This window comes from Neoarius graeffei, chromosome 3 (genome assembly GCF_027579695.1).
Source record: "Neoarius graeffei isolate fNeoGra1 chromosome 3, fNeoGra1.pri, whole genome shotgun sequence".
NCBI lineage: Eukaryota > Metazoa > Chordata > Actinopteri > Siluriformes > Ariidae > Neoarius > Neoarius graeffei.
The window spans coordinates 97,467,810-97,489,459 of record NC_083571.1 but is presented as its reverse complement, the minus strand read 5'-3'; the positions used below and the strand labels follow the sequence as shown (position 1 = coordinate 97,489,459).

The window sequence follows — 21,650 nt, the reverse complement described above, 5'->3', positions numbered from 1 at the left end:
GCCACGTGTGGCTCGGGTGCACAATGCACCTTGCACAATAGCCCGATTTCACTTGTGCATGTAGGATTGGATTTCTCTGGCACCCCTGCTGGGACCCTTTGCTCGATTACCGACAGTAGATCGATTTGGACGTGCATGTAAACGTACTGAGTGACCACAAAGGCAGGAAAATGAATAAGTGACCCAATCGGACTGCTCGGGAAAGCTCGTTCTTAGCCAGTATGAATGAACTGCCAACTAATTGGTCATCAGTGAGCTATGGCACAAACACTCTTGCTCCAAATCACTCGTTGCTCAAACATCATGACTAATACACACCGTGTGGAATTGGACTGGGCCTTATGTTACTCTCTAAATATGTTACTGTTTACGTCTTCCCCTAACGGCTGTTTATTTTTGCTTAAAAACCTGTTGAATTCTTTATTGCCATTTGGTTATAAATGGCTGACCCTTTTGTCAGTTTGGGAATTATGGACGTATGTAGCTTCCAGCAGAACAAATGATGTAGAAATGTAAAAATGTGTATTTAACGTTTGTGAATAATAATCATGAACCAAATGCAAAGTCACACTTGTTGGGATATTTTGGGGTAAAAATTGTTTCTTAGCTTTCTGATTTTTTTTTTTTTTCCATTCGTTTTCATTTATAATGGAATAATTTACAATAAGATAAATCCCACACCCTTTTCCATTACATTTACATCTTGGTATTGCTGCTGACCCGTGCTGTAGCTGATCACTAAATCTAGAGTCTGAATCCAGTCTCGAGTCCCCAGTGTTCAAGTCCAAGTCATTAAAGAAAATTCCGAGTCGAATCCACGGCTGATCCGAGTCGAGTCTGAGACAAGCCCCACAGGGCAAATGACACGAGGGAGGGTTAACACTAGCTAGTTCATTGCTCAGCAAGCCCCGCCCACTATCAATAGGGCAAATAACATGAGGGAGGGTCAACGCTAGCTAGTTCATCGCTCAGCAAGCCCCGCCCACTATCAGCAGGGCAAATAACATGAGGGAGGGTTAACACTAGCTAGTTCATCACTCAGCAAGCCCCGCCCACTATCAACAGGGCAAATAACATGAGGGAGGGTTAACATTAGCTAGTTCATCGCTCAGCAAGCCCCGCCCACTAGCAGGGCAAATAACATGAGGGAGGGTTAGCAGTAGCTAGTTCATCGCTCAGCAAGCCCCGCCCACTATCAACAGGGCAAATAACATGAGGGAGGGTTAACACTAGCTAGTTTATCGCTCAGCAAGCCCCGCCCACTATCAACAGGGCAAATAACATGAGAGGGTTAACACTAGCTAGTTCATAGCTCAGCAAGCAAGCCCTGCAATGAACATAGTGTGTCACTTCCTTCTCTGGGTGGAGTCTTGCCAAATGATGACTGAAGTTCGAGGTCGTCCCTGTCGTCTCCTCGATAGTTCTTCTATGTATGGAACACACAGCAGTGCATTTCCCCCTACCCCGCACGAGAAGTCTGTATAAGCAAAGTGGACAGTCCTAGGGGCTTCTCTACAGGCATTTTAGTGCCATGAACGTTAATTTGTTCCTGAACATGACACATGAACAGGTGAATGTGCGTTCTCTTGCATGAAATTGGTGTAAAAATTAATGTAGATATAAATATGCTAAATTATTATGGCATGTTACAAAAAAATAAAGAAAAAATCCAAGTCCTCGTGTCCAATTTACAAGTCCGAATGCAGTTAATGCACGAGTCAGTGTCATCAGTGCTCAAGTCCAAGTCGAGTCCTTAAAATTAGGGCACGAGTCCTGGACTCGAGTACTACAAGCCTGCTGTGGATAACCTTAACATGAGAGGGTTAACAATCACTGATAATTAAATCTGATCTTCGATCTTGCATTAAATTTGTATGCAGATATTGTTTTATCAGCATGGGATTATAGGGTATGGTGTCCTTTCAGTAATTTACAGCTCTTTGTTCCTGTAACTGATTTCTTTAATTGGAGAGTTGGTCATCTCTGTGGTTTATAATAAGGTTGAGAAATGATTCATAGCGTGACCAGTTTCTTCCAAACGACACAAATCGAACATGCAGAAGCACTGAACTTTGTCATCTCGTCTTTGTGGTGAAATAATGGAGGCGTGTGCATGTGTTTAAAAAAAAAAAAAACAGCAGTAACTCACAGTAAATGCTGAGTAATGAGGGAAGAAACATGACTGCTCGGTTGCCCCATTTCACTTTTTAGTCTCCATGTGCATGAGATCTTGAAAACCATGTTACGAGCAGGGGGAAAACCTCATTTGCAGACATCTGTTCTCTCTCTCGCTATTTTGCTCTGGCAAATGATGATACATTTCTGATAAAGAATCAAATTCTGCTGTGTTTGGAGTTTGTTGGAGCATGGTGTTGCTCATCATTGTTCTTTACTCTCCCACTCCTTAGGCAGAGAACCTGCTGCTGGATGCAGATATGAACATTAAGATAGCAGACTTTGGCTTCAGTAACGAGTTCACGCTGGGCAACAAGTTGGATACGTTCTGCGGCAGTCCACCATACGCCGCTCCAGAGCTCTTTCAGGGAAAGAAGTACGATGGTCCCGAGGTGGACGTCTGGAGCCTGGGGGTCATTCTCTACACGCTAGTCAGTGGCTCGCTGCCTTTTGATGGCCAGAACCTGAAGGTCAGTATGTCCAAACGAAAAGTCATTAGTACACAGACTAACCCAGGTATGCAGTGCCTTGCATATGTATTGACCCCCACTTGAACTTTTCCACATTTTAAGGTGTTGCAATTGCAGCTGGAAGTGTTCTGGAATATACAGTGTCTTGCAAAAGCATTCACCCCCCTTGGTGTTTGTCACATGACAAGCTGGAATTAAAATGGATTTTTGGAGGGTTAGCACCATTTGATTCACACAACATGCCTTCAACTTTAAAGGTGATAATTGTTGTTTTATTATGAACCAAACAATTAATATGAAAAAAACAGAAATCTGGAGTGTGCATAGGTATTCATCCTCCAAAAGTCAATACTTCGTAGAGCCACCTTTTGCTGCAATTACAGCTGCAAGTCTCTTGGGGTCTGTCTCTGTTAGCTTAGCACATCTAGTCAATGGGATTTTTGCCCATTCCTCAAGGCAAAACTGCTCCAACTCCTTCAGGTTAGATGGATCATGTTGGTGTACAGCAATCTTCAAGTTATGCCACAGATTCTCAATTTAAAGGTTTCCCTTTAAACCACTCCAGTGTAGCTTTCACAGTATGTTTAGGGTCATTGTCCTGCTGGAACGTGAACCTTCGTCCCAGTCTCAAACCTCTGGCCGACTCAAACAGGTTTTCCTCCAGAATTGCCCTGTATTTAGTGCCATCCATCTTTCCTTCAGTCCTGACCAGCTTTCCTGTCCCTGCAGATGAAAAATATCCCCGCAGCATGATGCTGCCACCACCATGCTTCACTGTAGGAATGGTGTTCTCAGGGTGTTGGGTTTGCGCCACACATGGCATTTTCCATGATGGCCAAAAAGATCAATTTTAGTCTTGTATGACCAGAGAATCTTCCACATGTTTGGGGAGTCTGCCACATGCTGTTGGGCAAACGCCAAACATGTTTTCTTCAGCAATGGCTTTTTTCTGGCCACTCTTCCATAAAGCCCCACTCTGTGGAGTGTACGGCTTAAAGTGGTCCTATGGACAGATACTCCCATCTCCGCTGTGGATCTTTGCAGCTCCTTCAGTGTTATCTTTGGTGTCTTTGTTGCATCTCTGATTAACGCCCTCCTTGCCCAGTCTGTGAGTTTTGATGGGTGGCCTTCTCTTGTTAGGTTTGTAGTGGTGCCATATTCTTTCCATTTTGCTATAATGGATTTAATGGTGCTCCCTGGGATATTCAAAGTTTGGGATATGTTTTATAACCCAACCCTGATCTATACTTCTCCACAACTTTGTCTCTGACCTGTTTGGAGGCTCCTTGGTTCTCATGTTGCTTCCTTAGTAGTGTTGCAGAGTCAGGGTCCTTCCAGAACAGGTTGATTTATACAGACATCATGTGACACTTTGATTGCACACAGGTGGATCTTAATCAACTAATTATGTGACTCATGAAGTGAATTAGTTGGACCAGCTCTTATTTAGGGGTTTCATATGAAAGGGGGTGAATACCTATGCACACTCCAGATTTCTGTATTTCATCTTAATTATTGCTTGTGTCACAATAAAACAACAATTTGCACCTTTTAAAGTGGTAGGCATGTTGTGTAAATCAAATGGTGCTAACCCTCCAAAAATCCATTTTAATTCCAGCTTGTAATGCAACAAAACAGGACAAACACCAAGGGGATGAATACTTTTGCAAGACACTGCATCTCTATCAGCTTTGCATGTCTGGTTCCTGATATTTTGCCCATGGTTCATGCCAAAATTTTTCAAGCCTGATGTAATAAATTTATCCCCGAATCTCAACTGAATCTGGGCCACATTCAGGTTCTTGTTTTTTTTTTTGAACCGACACGGAGATGAACAAGGTTTGTTAGCTTCTTGTGAGAAACATTACACAAGTGTCATGGTTGTCGTCTTAAGATACGTCTCCAATATGTATTGTAAACTTATGCTACTAATTTAGAAAATCCAGAACCTTACATTGAACAAACATCGCTCCAAGCGATAATCTTTTGTAGAGAAATCATGTTAGAAATGCATGTAGTGGAGCAATACAAGTAAAAAATGGTCTAAGAAGAGCTTCAGGATAAACAGGGAAGCCATCTTGTGTACGTGTGGGATGAATCAACTACAGCCTGAGAGGATGTCTCTCTCTGACCAGCTGAAACCTGTTCAGTTTGCCACTTCCCCAGTTAGGTGTTTAAAGATCCTATTTCCTGTGTCTGTATTGTGCTGATTGATGCAGGAACTGCGAGAGCGAGTGCTAAGGGGAAAGTATCGCATTCCCTTCTACATGTCGACTGACTGCGAAAACCTCCTCAAGCGCTTCCTGGTGCTCAATCCTATCAAGCGGGGTACACTTGAGGTGAGAGAAAGCAGAAGCATGCAATGGAAACATGGTTTGATTTACTTTAGACCCTTCCTCCCATCAACCCCGAACCCATTTTAAAAAGGTTCCTTGAACTTCACGCCACTGGCAGCTTGCTCATAAACCGGGCTCCAGTCAAATTCGAGTTAAGGTTGGGTTTAGAGGAACAGGTGGTGTCAGAAAAACAGAGTCAGAGTGCGCATTTCTAACAGCAGGCAAGCACCATGCAGAATTACCATACAACACTGAACAAAACATCATCTGCTTAGGCCCTGAATAATTTAGAAGTTCCCACTTAGCATCACTCAGCTCTGTGAGGGGCTAATGCTTTGGGCTCTTCACCAACGCTAAAGCTTCGCTGCTGGGTTTTTGTCCAGCTGACCAGCTGCTATATTAAATATTGCATGGCCTAAAGAGGATACAAGATATACAGTAACGTATAACGTATGTGTTATGTAAAGATATGCAGTATAAAGGTATCTAGTACTTAAAAATATGAGGCATGTAGTCAAGTCAACTTTGTCAAATATGCTATACATGCTCGACATGCAGCACAGATGAAATTTCAGTCCTCTCTGACCCACGGTGCAAACAGGCAATGCAATAAATAAAAATAGAATAATTGAAAAAACAATATAAACAGTATAAACACTCTAGATAGGAACTAGACATAGACTAAACACTCAGACAAACAATATAAACGGTATAAACTAAACACTCAGACAATACAGTGGGGCAAAAAAGTATTTAGTCAGTCACCAATTGTGCAAGTTCTCCCACTTAAAAAGATGAAAGAGGCCTGTGATTTTCATCATAGGTACACTTCAACTATGAGAGACAAAATGAAAAAAAAAATCCAGAAAATCATATCTGATTTTTAAAGAATTTATTTGCAAATTATGGTGGAAAATAAGTATTTGGTCAATAACAAAAGTTCATCTCAATACTGTGTTATATACCCTTTGTTGGCAATGACAGAGGTCAAACGTTTTCTGTAAGTCTTCACAAGGATTTCACACACTGTTGCTGGTATTTTGGCCCATTCCTCCATGCAGATCTCCTCTAGAGCAGTGATGTTTTGGGGCTGTCGCTGGGCAACACGGACTTTCAACTCCCTCCAAAGATTTTCTATGGGGTTGAGATCTGGAGACTGGCTAGGCCACTCCAGGACCTTGAAATGCTTCTTACGAAGCCACTCCTTCGTTGCCCGGGTGGTGTGTTTGGGATCATTGTCATGCTGAAAGACCCAGCCACGTTTCATCTTCAATGCCCTTGCTGATGGAAGGAGGTTTTCACTCAAAATCTCACGATACATGGCCCCATTCATTCTTTCCTTTACACGGATCAGTCGTCCTGGTCCCTTTGCAGAAAAACAGCCCCAAAGCATGATGTTTCCACCCCCATGCTTCACAGTAGGTATGGTGTTCTTTGGATGCAACTCAGCATTCTTTCTCCTCCAAACACGACAAGTTGAGTTTTTACCAAAAAGTTCTATTTTGGTTTCATCTGACCATATGACATTCTCCCAATCCTCTTCTGGATCATCCAAATGCTCTCTAGCAAACTTCAGACGGGCCTGGACATGTACTGGCTTAAGCAGGGGGACACGTCTGGCATTGCAGGATTTGAGTCCCTGGCGGCGTAGTGTGTTACTGATGGTAGCCTTTGTTACTTTGGTCCCAGCTCTCTGCAGGTCATTCACTAGGTCCCCCCGTGTGGTTCTGGGATTTTTGCTCACCGTTCTTGTGATCATTTTGACCCCACGGGGTGAGATCTTGCGTGGAGCCCCAGATCGAGGGAGATTATCAGTGGTCTTGTATGTCTTCCATTTTCTAATAATTGCTCCCACAGTTGATTTCTTCACACCAAGCTGCTTACCTATTGCAGATTCAGTCTTCCCAGCCTGGTGCAGGTCAACAATTTTGTTTCTGGTGTCCTTTGACAGCTCTTTGGTCTTGGCCATAGTGGAGTTTGGAGTGTGACTGTTTGAGGTTGTGGACAGGTGTCTTTTATACTGATAACGAGTTCAAACAGGTGCCATTAATACAGGTAACGAGTGGAGGACAGAGGAGCCTCTTAAAGAAGTTGTTACAGGTCTGTGAGAGCCAGAAATCTTGCTTGTTTGTAGGTGACCAAATACTTATTTTACCGAGGAATTTACCAATTAATTCATTAAAAATCAGACAATGTGATTTCCTGGATTCTTTCCCCCCATTCTGTCTCTCATAGTTGAAGTGTACCTGTGATGAAAATTACAGGCCTCTCTCATCTTTTTAAGTGGGATAACTTGCACAATTGGTGGCTGACTAAATACTTTTTTGCCCCACTGTATAAACAGTGTAAACACTAGATAAGAATTAGACAAAGACTAAACACTCAAACAGACAATATAAACACTCTAGATATGAACTAGACGTAGACTAAACACTCATACATACGTATATACACGCACACAAATTGGTTCAAATATGTATATAGTTTATTCATTTTTATACAACTTTTTGTCGTCCCTCTATAGCCCAAGGTATGGGCAAAATTTATGTTCTTGTGCAGTATGATTTGAAACACACAACTTCCTGTCCTGTTTATCCACTCTCTTTTGCGTTCCAATCTTCTGAATCGTTTAACATTCCTATTGCTTAACCTCAAAGTTGGATATGAACTGTTTTGTGCGTCCACTTCAGCAAATCATGAAGGATCGGTGGATCAACGCTGGCTTTGAGGAGGATGAACTCAAGCCCTTCGTAGAGCCCGAGCTCGACATCTCCGACCAGAAAAGAATAGGTACAACACCAAACACCAACCACAGGAGCTAAACTCATGACCTGTATGACTATCTGTCCCATCACATTAGTGTTGTAAACCGAGAAGCAGAACTTGTATTGTGTCTGGTCTGTACAGCTGGTTCTCTTTGTGTAACTGAATAGTGGTGTCCTATTTACTGGGAAGTGTGCTGTAGGTCGGCTGAAGTGAGGCTGTACCTTAATCACCATGCTTTTTTTGATCTACCATAGAGAGGTTTTTTTACGTTAATAATGCAGTAATTAAGTTATTACACTTATTTTTAGACAGTTGGGAAAACAGGAGGATTTGAGTGTTTTTTTTAGGTTTGCAGTTCAGACAAGGAAGTGCTGTGTCAAATATAAACCACAATCTGTTTCTGCCTGTCTGTGCTGTATAATCTCCTATCCGAACCATGACTGCGCGCGTCTGTATTTTGCCTCAGCCTTAAACAACGCGTTATCCTGATTCCTTCAACGTGAAGCTGATTGTGTTTAATGTGCCTCTGTGAGTCAGTGATGAGGGATCGATGAAGTTCAGGCAGACTGTACTTTCCACTGCTGCTCTGGGCAGTCTGTCCTTCAAACACCGCATCGATACATCCCAATCTATCCGTTTCCTAGGATTATAGCTAGTGTTCCGTGTGGGACCATTGTCTCAACTTGAATGACTGACTGTGTTTTTGTTAGTTTAGGGAAAAGAGAAGTGAAAGTCAGATGGATAGATAATTAGAGAAAACAAGCAAGCAAAAGAACAGCTATGGTATTTTAATTGGTTTGAATCTCTCAGTATGTTACGACAGTAGTGTGCCTATTTATGCTATGCCTTTGTAAATAATAGCACCACTATGCTTATTAGAGAGTGATTTTTTTTTTTTTTTTTTTTTTTCCCCCCCACGGTCCAAATCCTGCGCTCTGATTGGCTGGCGAGCGGGTCCGTATCCTACGGTACGGACCCCGGTTACGGACCTCTGGCGACTCGCTCATTCATAACAACAACAAACATAGTAGCAATTTTTTGTCAACATTTATCTTTTTTTAATAAGATGTATTTATAAGGTTATCAAAAATCTTATACATTTTTGCCAGCATTTCTCAGGAGAATAGCATTAATTTTACAGCATGGATAGCGATAACGACAGTCTTCACTGCGAAAGCGAGTTTTACTACCCTGAGGAAGAAGAAATAAAATAAAACATTTCAGGAGAAAGCTAAAAACCTCTAAAGGCCAACTTATGCTGACAGCGCAGTCCTCGCAGACGGTGTCGCAGATAGCGTCTGCGTAGCCCCCCCACCTTCGCAGACGCTCTGCGCGCACCTCCCAAAAATTGTGACCACCGCAGAAGCCTCGCAGACAAGAGGGCTCTGATTGGTCCACTCTACATCCGCTGTACACGCACTTCCACTTCCCTACTTTCCCGGTTTGGTTTGTTTTCATGACCACCATTTTTAAAAACACGAGCGAAGATGGAGCAGCACGAAGAGCGGTTGATCGAGGAAGTGAGGAAGTACGTACATCTATACGACTCCAGTTCTAGTCATTATAAGTAACCGGAGGATAAAACACTCCACTAACCACACCCACCAACTACTCTAGGGCTGCAACTAACGATTATTTTGATAATCGATTAATCTATCGATTATTTTTTCGATTAATCGATTATTAATCGGATAAAAAGGAAAAAAAGCAAAATTTGATTTCCAGCATTTTATTTAATTAACCAAACTGTCTTTGTTCAAAAGTTGTTTCCAACTCATGAAAAAATTAAATGTATGCTACATTGAGTACAAAAAAAAATAAAAATTTTGTAGCAGCTGAATTAATGTTAAGAAAATAAAATCACATAAAACATAAAATCTTTTTTTATATAGTGCAACCACCATTTCTTTATATTGTTTTGTCAAACAAAATCCTATTGAAGTCTTGAATTTTAAGATGGTGAACAGTTTAAATAACTGTAATGAAAAATAAATGAACATTGGGTAATGCTGTCATGTGCTGACAATAATCGGGAAGCTGCGCACATTTGTGCAGCCTGAGCGGCAGGACTGCGCAAATGTGCACAGCTTCCCGATTTAAACTGTTTTTTCCTCATCCTTATACTTCCTGTTTCATGGACTGTAACGGATTTGCTTATTTAGTAATTTTAATACAGAATTTACTTTGAAATTATAATCAGACACTCCAACGCGCCCCCCCCCCCCCCCCCCCCCCCCCCCCAAAAAAAAAAATTCGGATCTGGGCGATTCAGCCGTGAAAAAGGCGCGCTGTTTGCATCCCTGTATATTTGACCAGATATTGCTCAAGTTTCTGTTATGAAGAAATGAAGGATTCGCGTTAAACTGTCCCTGAATAATTGCATAAAATAATCCAAAAACTTCAGAGTCATGTTATCCACCTGTGTCTCTGACTTAATTTCAGCTAATTATCGTCAAATATATCTACAGTTTCCGGCAGATTTGGGTCCGTTTTGACGGACAAACGCACGATTTCAGGCCAATTTAAAAATAAACTTAATGGACAGAAATGCTCTCTGTCTGTTTTCTCCAGTTTTGTTGATGGATAAGTAATACGTTAACTTACCGTGAATCTCCTTCACCCATGGCTCCAACGTGCTTCCTCTTCAGGTGCTCATTCAGCGATGTTGTGCTTCCGTGCCACGCGAGATCAACTCTGCACATTTTGCACCTAACGCTGTTCTTTGAAGGCGTTAATGTAAAGTGCTCCCATACTTTTGATGACTTGGGTCGGACATTTTTCTCTCTACTAACGTTAGCCTCCTCCGCCATTTTTCAAACGCTTCTTCCAGGTGAGCTACACAAAGCACGGCATTGGTTCGCTTCTCCTGCTTCTTCTTTTACGGTGGTCGGTATCCAGCTTAATGGTGCTTTACTGCCCCCACATTAGGGAGTAGCAACTGCACTTATGTGTATGATAATGTAGATCCAACTAATCGACTATTAAATTAGTTGCCAACTATTTTAATAATCGATTTTAATCGATTTAATCGATTAGTTGTTGCAGCCCTAAACTACTCCTAGCGATTTCGTGACTTCGCGCCCCCTTGCGTTGTAGCGGTGAATAACATTGCGCACGCCTGTTACTCCCCGCTCAACGATAAATTACAACTGTCTGCGAAAAGCTGTCTGCGAAAGCCTTGTCGCAAGAGCATGCAGAGGCCTTAACTTGCTATCAGTTTGATCTCATTAGTTAATGAGGCCCATTTTGGACCATGTTATCCTAATACATATTACGTGAGGTAAAAACTTTAAACCAGTACAATCTTTTCTTCAAAGTTTCACCAAATGGCTTTATTTATGCAATATAAAGGTCATAATACTGTATAACTTTGGTTGAGCAAAAACATGGCTGAATCCTGAATGACTCAGTTTTGTATAAATAGGGGACGACATAGGCAGCAAAATGTAGTTTTTTTTTTTTTTCTCTCCTGCCATGGAAGTGCACTTGTATACCGAGGAGGAAGCAATTTGCATTACAGCTGTGAATGAGGATTCAAAATGGCAGCTCGGCTCGGTTTTCCCTTTCGGGCGCTCTCGTTTTCTGTTAGAATTTGGTAAAGAAAAAAATATATTATTTACCAGCTTAAGGTCAGCCCGTATGGTGAAATACCGTGACCTCGGCCTTGAATACTGACCTCGCTCAGTACTTTCGAGACCTCGGTCACGGTATTTCACGACACGGACCTCACACACACACGGTGATATCGGCATGATACACTTGTCTAAGTATTTAATTTTCTCCCCTTTTCTATCTTAAGTGCATAAAATGTAAAATGTTTTTAGGTTAAAAAAATTATTTTCTAATAAAGCTCCTCTCAGCAAAACTTCCTAGCGGTTAGCGTGTCCGCCTCTCAATCGGGAGATTGCAAGTTCGACTCATGGTCAGGTCATACCAAAGACCATCATTTAAAAAAAAAAAAAAAAAGGTACTTACTGCCGTCTGGCAAGGCGCGCTGCAGTACAGATGCAAGTGGGGCGTCAAACTCTCGCGGTTACCAGAGGACTAGCCCCCCACTGTAGCCCTAGCTACGTAATAGGCGAGAGACCAAGGGCTACGGAAACGGAGATCGGTGCCGCCCTATGCGCCACTTGGCGTGGGAAGGACTTTGGCTTGGCAGCAAAACTTCAGATTTCCTATGCATCATGGCAAATTACTGTGTATCGTTCAAGTAGCACAGTATGATATTTTTGCCTTACACCACAGCACTATTGATTGATTGATTCACTATTGCTTAAACAGTGGATTCTCCACATAAACAGATTTTAAACACGTGTCTAATTATTCCACGAAATCGAGTCGTACGTGAACGCATAGCGCCGAGTTGGCTATAAGCCATGTACAATGAGAGTGAGTGGAATAACGGTTTTATTCTATCCACATTCACTGGATTTTGAGAAACGGAGCATTTTTATTTTTTGCAAATTCTTTAAATAAAAGCTTTATACAAAACGTCCCACAAAATAATTTCCACTTAATGTAAAAACCGGCGAAATGACAGCAGCAATTTGTGAAAAACACAATAATTCTTGAAAAAAAAAAAGTTCTTACCATCAGATACTTTTATTTCATTTTTTGTTTTTTGGTTTTTTTTTTTTGTATTTTGGGGGGTTTGTTTTCGAGTAGAGTTTTTATTTTGTCATCGGTTGGTTCCGCAACACGCTCCGCCATTTTCTATACTCACAGTATATGAGCTGATATCCTAGTAATAGAGTAGCCAATCAGAGCACACGATTGCTCATGTTCAGTGAATGTGGATAGAATTGGGGGGGGGGAAAGAAGTTATTAATAATAGATAATAGCCCCCCCCCCATAACTTTGCTCACACTAAAAAGTTGATCTTTTTTTTTCCCCCTCATATTTCTACTATTGCATGTACATATGTAGATGGCAGTAGCGAAAAACTGTAATGTGGCACTTTAATTACGATTTACAACTGAAGGTTATGAAAAGTTCAGATTTCTAGTTTGTTCAAGTTACTGAATAAATTTGTCATTAAATGATATCGAACTTTTTTTTTTTTTATAAATCTTATGGGACTTATTGAGTTCCCCCCCCCATTTTCAAAAAAGCCCCCCTACACACTTTAAAAAACCCTAATTTTCCCTGTAATTCTTGAAAAAATAAGACTTTTTATTCCTTTTTTTTTTCTTTTTTGTATTTTTGAGGTTCTGTTTCGAGTAGAGTTATTATTTCGTCCTCAGCTGGTTCAACACCGCCACTTTGTTTTTCTCTACTCACGGTATACGAGCTGATATCCTTGTAGTAGAGTAGCCAATCGGAGCATGCGATTTGCTCATGTCCAGTGAATGTGGATAGAATAACTGTTGATACGATGACGTTTTCTGTTAGGAGACATTTTAGAATTTTTGGAAGGAGTCGCTTATGTCAGGGCTCCCACGGATCATGGAATTTCTGGAATGTTGTGAAATTGAAAAATCTATTCTAGACATGGAAAGTCAGGGGATTTGATCATTTGGGTGCAAGTCATGGAATATCAGGGAATTTTGTTTGTAGCATGTTTTACATTTTAGTTGGCATTTATTAAAATGTAATAATTTCCAGGCAGTGTTTTTCTTTCTCGGTTTATTATGCTTAAGCAGTGAAGACTTTTTTTTAAATTTTGAACTGAAAACCTTTGTGAACTAGTCAGTAAAGCTTGAAAACTGACGGGTATAAAATACTGTGGCTGGCTTTTGTTTGTCCGGAACAATGGTGGCTTGTTTTTCCGTCCATGATAGGTCATGGAAATTCAGGTTTGTAGTCCGTGAAGATCAGGGAATTTGACTTGGAGTGGGAACCCTGTTTGTAACAGTCAGAGATAATGCTGTAAATAAGTTTGTACTGCCTTGGTAACATGACGAGCTCTCTGGTTGGTTTTAACATGACAAAAAGGCATTGGTTGATTTATTTTCCTGTAACGTGATGAGGCATGCTGTTTTCATTCCTTACATATTGCAAATTGCCCTGTTTTGTGCTTCAGTTCCTCCATTTACCAAATATGTGCGCTGTGCGTTTTGCAGATATAATGGTGGGAATGGGTTACTCCCGTGAAGAGATCCATGAGTCTCTGACTAGGATGAGGTATGATGAGATCACCGCAACCTACCTGCTGCTGGGGAGGAAGCCCACCGAGGTGAGTCGATTCCAAGTGCTGCACTAAACCCACCCACTCACTCAGCCGAATGAGAGAAGGGCTTTGTTTTCAGGCGTGTTACAGATAACCCTGTATTGATTCATGGTTTTTCAGGCCATGGAAGTCTCTGTATTCGGATGAATTTTGGAACGAGGCTTGGTGAGATACAGAGCTGTAGGTATTGTTATGGCTGAAGTATTTGTTGGTTAAAGCTACAGGTTTGCAGCTGGGTTAGTTTTTCTTCTGTTTTATAAAAGAAAGAAAGCACAACTTTATTCATCACACGCTTGTGAAATTCCTCTCTGCATTTAACCCATCTGAAGCAGTGAAAACGCACACATGAGCAATGAGCACACGCACATACCCAGAGTAGTGGGCAGCCATGCTAACAGCGCCCAGGGAGCAGTTGGAAGTTCAGTGCCTCGCTCAAGGGCACCTCGGCCCAAGGCCGTCCCATATTAACCTAACCGCATGTCTTTGGACTGTGGGGGAAACCGGAGCACCCGGAGGAAACCCACGCAGACACTGGGAGAACATGCAAACTCCACACAGAAAGGCCCTCGCCGGCCGCTGGGGTCGAACCCAGAACCTTCTTGCCGTGAGGCGGCCGTGCTAACCACTACACCACCATGCCGCCATGCAAGAAAAGTTGACATCATAGGACAGTCCTATGGTTTGCTGCATGGCTAGTCACAGCATCAGAAAGTGAAGAAATGGAAGCGTCGAGAAAAGAAAAGCATTTGCTTTACTTTCTTTGTCTCAACATTTAATCTAATCTTCATTTACCTTTAATGTGTGTAGAAGTTTGATACACAGAAGAATGAGTCTCTCCCTAAACAAGAGGGAGGGTGTTTTTTTTGTTTTGTTTTTTTAAATTAATCTAAAAGTTTGTCACAGTGGGGGTGTGGTCAAGTGTCTCTGAATGGAGGGTGGGGCCAGGGAAGGTGAGTGGCAAAGTGAACTAACCTGTTAATCGATGGGGTGTTGTTGTTTTTTTTTCCCCCAGTGATGGCCAAGTGTTGATAAAGCCAGTATCTCACTGGGCTGCAACAGCTTGCGACAAATTGCGAACGTCATTCGCAAGAGAGTTTCAAAAGTATCTTGAGACATTCACGGGGCTTCTCCGTTTCCTCGCATGAGTCGCAAAGTGTCGCTCCTTCGTCACTGAAATTTTGAACATGTTCAAAAAATTAGTGCGACAAAATTTCTCTCAAAATAGCCGCAAATGCGTCGCTGGTGTCGCAAAGCCTTCATGAGCCCTTCTCAAGTCAGTTTCCGTGCGACAGGAAGTGTGAGTGTATGGGTAGTATCTCACTGGGCTGTGACTAGTTGGAGACCCAACAATTGCGATAATAGATAGATTTAGCTTGTGTGTGTGTGTACACTACCGTTCAAAAGTTTGTGGTCACCCAGACAATTGTGTGTTTTCCATGAAAAGTCACACTTTTATTTCCCACCATAAGTTGTAAAATGAATAAAAAATATAGTCAAGACATTTTTCTGGCCATTTTGAGCATTTACTCGACCCCACGAATGTGATGCTCCAGAAACTCAATCTGCTCAAAGGAAGGTCAGTTTTATAGCTTCTCTAAAGAGCTCAACTGTTCTCAGCTGTGCTAACATGATTGTACAAGGGTTTTCTAATCATCCATTAGCCTTCTGAGGCAATGAGCAAACACATTGTACCATTAGAACACTGGAGTGAGAGTTGCTGGAAATGGGCCTCTATACACCTATGGAGATATTGCACCAAAAACCAGACATTTGCAGCTAGAATAGTCATTTACCACATTAGCAATGTATAGCGTGTGTTTCTGATTAGTTTAAAGTGATCTTCATTGAAAAGAACAGCGCTTTTCTTTCAAAAATAAGGACATTTCAAAGTGACCCCAAACTTTTCATGCTCCATTTTTATATAAAGTAATTCTGGTCCTGTTCACTACTTGTGGGCTTAGTTGGATGCTGCGGACTCGAGCTCCAGCAGTAACTTGTCCCTGACCAAAGTCAGACCCAACAGTGAGCACAACAATGGCCAGTCACCATCTCACCTCAAAGTCCAGAGGAGCACGTCCAACCAGAAACAACGGCGCTACAGTGACCAGGGTGAGCACCATCATATTACACTTCACTTTATCAAAGAATGTTCCTACGGATTGAGAACGTAGTGGTTGAATTGTCACAAATAATGCATTGTTAGTGAGTTATGCCTAAGCTCTGCCTCTTGTCTTCTCTTTCTCCCTTTCTCTCTCTCTCTCTCTCTCTCTCTCTCTCTCTCTCTCTCACATTCTGTCCTGTGCCTCTCTCCACAGCTGGTCCAGCCATTCCCTCGGTGGGTTACCCCAAGAGGAGCCAGACCACCGCAGCAGATAATGAGCACAAAGAGGAAAGCAGTGCCCAGCCTCGCAAATCCAGTTCTTCTGGCAGCCGTGGCATGGCACCCCCTAGCCCCCTGCTGGGCAACGCCAACAACCCAAACAAGGCTGACATTCCTGACCGAAAGAAGGGTTCCACTGCCCCTGGGGTAATCACCCATTTTCTGTCTGTGTCCCTCTGAAATTACACCCCTTTTATTATTTCCTTCAAGTATATTTGAGCTTTTACGGACAGCTTTTTTCTTCCCCTAATCTTAAGAATACTACAGGGATTTGTAGTCTCTGTCCCTGTACAGGGAATTACTATATAGAGGACTATATAGTGAGCTCATTGGTAAAACTGAAAAATGCTTTCGGACACCAGTCCGTCACGCTGGTATTTACGTCATTACTGTCGCACAATTAAAACGTGCCAGATCAGTCGGCTGGGGGGGGGGTTTTCAAAATAATAAATACATGCATATATTTTTGTGATAAATCCATATTATACTGAGCGTATTTCCCACATTAATCAATACAAAGTACCCGCATCTTTCATTTTGTTTTAAATCAAGGTTGAATACTTTCTTCTTTGCTGCTGCCTTTTATTAAATCAAATTTGAGACTTTTAATTTGATTTCTTTCAGCGCGACCACAATGCATGATGGGATATATTGCTTTGGTTAGTGACCATCATTGTACACTACTTTTCGTGATGCATTGTGGGATACTTTGAGTGCACTATATAGGGCGTAAATAATCCTCACGAAGGTTTCAGACAGCGCTACAAAATGGCGTCCTCACTATATAGTGCCCTATATAGTGAGTAGGGAGCGATTTCGGACACAGGGCCTGTTTTAAATGCTGCTGTTTTCCCACAGAGTAATTCTGTCTCTGGGGGGATGACCAGGAGAAATACCTATGTTTGTACCGAACGCAATGCTGGGGACCGGCAGTCTGTCATCCAGAACGGCAAAGAAAACAGGTGAGCTCATTACTTTTTGAAGCATTGAAAGCCAAGACGCCTTTTAAACCTAATGGACAGCATGCACCAGTCGATCTCGGAGAGACCAAGCTTGCTTGATTTAAACAGCTATAACCCTCAAGATGCATTTGACTGTACATTTGTTTTCCCGAAGTGGCTAAGGATTTCACGATGGATTGATTAATTATTACTGAGATAGATAGATATATATATGAGTGATTCCACGCTTATGGGTACTGAAATGGGGACATGAACTTATTTTTAAAAATTCACCTAAAACCATTTCTTTTTTTACCATCAGGTCACAAAACATGTAATCTTTAATGAATGATATGTTAAAAGATAACTTTAATTTTCTGAGATGTAATAAAAACATATTTATATGCCAAAGTCAGAACGTAACAGAAGTGTTGTGGACATATATATTCTCAATTTTAACAATGTAGAATTACTTTTTGAAACATAGGAAGGTGATGTTTTAGCAAATATAATTAATAAACATGTGTAGTAGAATAAACATACACATTCTTTCAATAAGATTAACATGGTATATAGCTAGATTGTAATTATTTGTAACAGACGCGAGATGGACAATCGTAACAGAAGTAATGTAACAGACATCATTTTGGAACTCATAGGCTTGACTTTGGCATATAAATATGTTTTTATTACATCTCAGAAAATTAAAGTTATCTTTTAACATACAGTTGAACTCAAAATTATTAGCCCCCCTTAAATTTTGGAACATTTTCCCAAATATCCTCCAAATGTTTAAAGCATTGATAAAAATTGATATACACAAACAATCACCAGTACTATTCAGATGTTTGTGGTGCATTTTGGAATATGAAATTAGTTTTAGGCTGTCTTTATATGAAATATGGTAAAAATGAGTTGGTCAAAAATATTAGCCCCCATGTGGATTCTTGCTTTTAAAACACAGTTAATTAACCAATCAGCTTTTAAACAACACCTGTGCAATCAATTGGCTTCCTAGCAACACCTGTAGTCAATTGGCTCCATTCAACAGTTTAAAAGGACTCCAAGGAACAGGGCATTTGAATGAATGAGGAGGATTACTATTTGTCACAATGCCGAAGACTAAAGAAATAAGTCTTGAACTCCGACAAAAGATTGTGGAGGCTCATGACAAGGGCCAAGGCTACACTGCCATTTCGAAGAGGTTTACAGTCTCCAGAACTGCAGTTCGGTGCATCATTGCCAAGTACAAGGAGACAAATTCGGTCAAGAACAAACCTGGTCGTGGACGCAAGTGTAAGATCTCAAGAACTCTGGAAAGAAAAATTGTCAGAGATGTCCGTAAAGAGCCCCGTACATCTGCAAAGGAAATTGTTGCTGACCTGGCCTCTTCTGGAGTTTGTGTGTCAAGGCACACTGTTGTGAGGGCTCTTCATCGGAATGGGCTTCGGGGCTATCATCCCAGAAGAACCCCCTTACTAAAACATCGTCACATCAAAGCCCGACTAAAGTTTGCCCGTGAGTACTTGAAGAAGAAAGATGAGTTTTGGAAGTCTGTGCTTTGGTCAGATGAGACGAAATTGGAGCTGTTTGGGCATATGGACATTGCCTATGTATGGCGAAGAAAGGGAGAGGCCTTCAACCCTGTGAACACAGTTCCCACAGTTAAACATGGTGGTGGCAGCATCATGCTGTGGGGCTGTTTTGCAGCCTCAGGTACAGGCAGTCTGGTTCGGGTGCATGGCACCATGAAAAAGGAAGATTACCTAAAAATACTGAAGGAAAACATGCAGAAGTCTGCTCTCACTTTGCGCTTAGGTCGTCGTTGGGTCTTCCAGCAAGATAACGACCCAAAGCATACATCTAAAATAGTCCAGCAATACTTCAAGGATACCAAGACCAACGTCATACAGTGGCCTGCACAGAGCCCAGATCTCAATCCAATAGAAAACCTGTGGCAAGTGCTGAAATAGAACGTCCATGCACGAAAACCATCCAATTTGGGCCAGTTGGAACAGTTTGCAATGGAGGAATGGGCCAAAATTCCTCAGGAGACCTGTGCCAACCTAGTGAAAAACTATTCCAAGAGGTTGTTGTCAGTTGTGGGTCAAAAAGGGTACACAATTGACTACTTATGGTCAGGGGGCTAATAATTTTGAACATCTCACTTTTGCTGTTTTTGGTTGAAACTCAGTGTGATAAGATATCGTAATGAAACTTGTTGGACAATGTCTTCATAGTGCATTTATTTCAAGAATAAAAACATTTGTTGTCTGGTCATTTTCATGGAGAAATCAAGAATTATGTTCAATTCCACAAGGGGGGCTAATAATTTTGAGTTCAACTGTATCATTCATTAAAGATTACATGTTTTGTGACCTGATGGTAAAAAAAGAAATGGTTTTAGGTGAATTTTTAAAAATAAGTTCATGTCCCCATTTCAGTACCCATAAGCGTGGAATCACTTTTTTATATATATATATATATATATATATATATATATATATATATATATATATATATATATATATATATATATATATATAAAATATAAATAAGTGTTCTGAGGAGATTAGCTTAATTGCTTTGTGGGTGCTAGAGTGGGGTTTTTTTTCCCCCAACGATATCCCATTTGTTTTTTTTGTTTTTCTCCCCTTTTTTTGCTTCTGCATTTTGCTCTCTAAAGATACAAGTCTTTTTATTTAATTTTATTTCCATTATCCATTGAAAGGTTCTAAATAAAAAGACTTTGGTAGCCCAGTCTGTCTCCAAATTTATTGCACCAGGACCTAGGAGACTCGTACTCTGGACAGTGTTCATTTCCCCCAATTTGAGCTTTCATTTCAAACTGATATATTTTTCTTTCAAATCTCTAGCTGTAACCTTGATTGTTGAAACGTATCTGTTCAGCCTAAATTCATGGTCCGTATGAATCCTAAGGGGAACCTAGTTGATGAGACTAGATTTAAATCTCGTCAAAATTAAACCGAATAAAAAGCCCGATTCAGATGGGATTCAGTTTACATGGGGACCTGGAATAATTCCATCATTTGCAGATGCTCCTCTGAGGTTTTTATTTCTGGACCATCTCTGCAGTCATCGCTTGTCGTCTTTTACAAACAGACATGTCGGCGATTAGATGCAGATGCTGCCTCTTGAGTGGCAGAAGGGAGCAATCTCTTGCTGCTGTATTTAGTCATCTAGCGTGCATATCCACTTTGCAGATTGTAAGCTTTGCTTTGGAGGCACCTCTCAACGACTGATTTTGTGCGGGTTAGAGAACTTTATCCCCATACTGCCTGCATCGAGAGCGTATTAGTACAACCCCGATTCCAAAAAAGTTGGGACAAAGTACAAATTGTAAATAAAAACGGAATGCAATGATGTGGAAGTTTCAAAATTCCATATTTTATTCAGAATAGAACATAGATGACATATCAAATGTTTAAAGTGAGAAAATGTATCATTTAAAGAGAAAAATTAGGTGATTTTAAATTTCATGACAACACATCTCAAAAAAGTTGGGACAAGGCCATGTTTACCACTGTGAGACATCCCCTTTTCTCTTTACAACAGTCTGTAAACGTCTGGGGACTGAGGAGACAAGTTGCTCAAGTTTAGGGATAGGAATGTTAACCCATTCTTGTCTAATGTAGGATTCTAGTTGCTCATCTGTCTTAGGTCTTTTTTGTCGTATCTTCCGTTTTATGATGCGCCAAATGTTTTCTATGGGTGAAAGATCTGGACTGCAGGCTGGCCAGTTCAGTACCCGGACCCTTCTTCTACGCAGCCATCATGCTGTAATTGACGGAGTATGTGGTTTGGCATTGTCATGTTGGAAAATGCAAGGTCTTCCCTGAAAGAGACGTCGTCTGGATGGGAGCATATGTTGCTCTAGAACCTGGATATACCTTTCAGCACTGATGGTGTCTTTCCAGATGTGTAAGCTGCCCATGCCACATGCACTAATGCAACCCCATACCATCAGAGATGCAGGCTTCTGAACTGAGCGCTGATAACAACTTGGGTCGTCCTTCTCCTCTTTAGTCCGAATGACACGGCGTCCCTGATTTCCATAAAGAACTTCACATTTTGATTCGTCTGACCACAGAACAGTTTTCCACTTTGCCACAGTCCATTTTAAATGAGCCTTGGCCCAGAGAAGACGTCTGCGCTTCTGGATCATGTTTAGATACGGCTTCTTCTTTGAACTATAGAGTTTTAGCTGGCAACGGCGGATGGCACGGTGAATTGTGTTCACAGATAATGTTCTCTGGAAATATTCCTGAGCCCATTTTGTGATTTCCAATACAGAAGCATGCCTGTATGTGATGCAGTGCCGTCTAAGGGCCCGAAGATCATGGGCACCCAGTATGGTTTTCCGGCCTTGACCCTTACGCACAGAGATTCTTC

General features: G+C 41.3%; 1 protein-coding gene across 4 annotated transcripts in view; it reads left to right on the top strand.

The window, feature by feature from the left end:
• Positions 1-21,650, top strand: part of mark3b (MAP/microtubule affinity-regulating kinase 3b) — a 195,627-nt gene that overhangs the window by 148,725 nt on the left and 25,252 nt on the right. For all 4 annotated transcript variants that reach the window (XM_060917734.1, XM_060917733.1, XM_060917737.1 and 1 more), the window contains exons 8-14: positions 2,409-2,645; positions 4,865-4,984; positions 7,672-7,771; positions 13,810-13,922; positions 15,878-16,025; positions 16,232-16,443; positions 17,155-17,258. In XM_060917734.1, the coding sequence (XP_060773717.1) occupies positions 2,409-2,645; positions 4,865-4,984; positions 7,672-7,771; positions 13,810-13,922; positions 15,878-16,025; positions 16,232-16,443; positions 17,155-17,258 (1,034 nt within the window). The remainder of the gene's footprint in view (positions 1-2,408; positions 2,646-4,864; positions 4,985-7,671; positions 7,772-13,809; positions 13,923-15,877; positions 16,026-16,231; positions 16,444-17,154; positions 17,259-21,650) is intronic.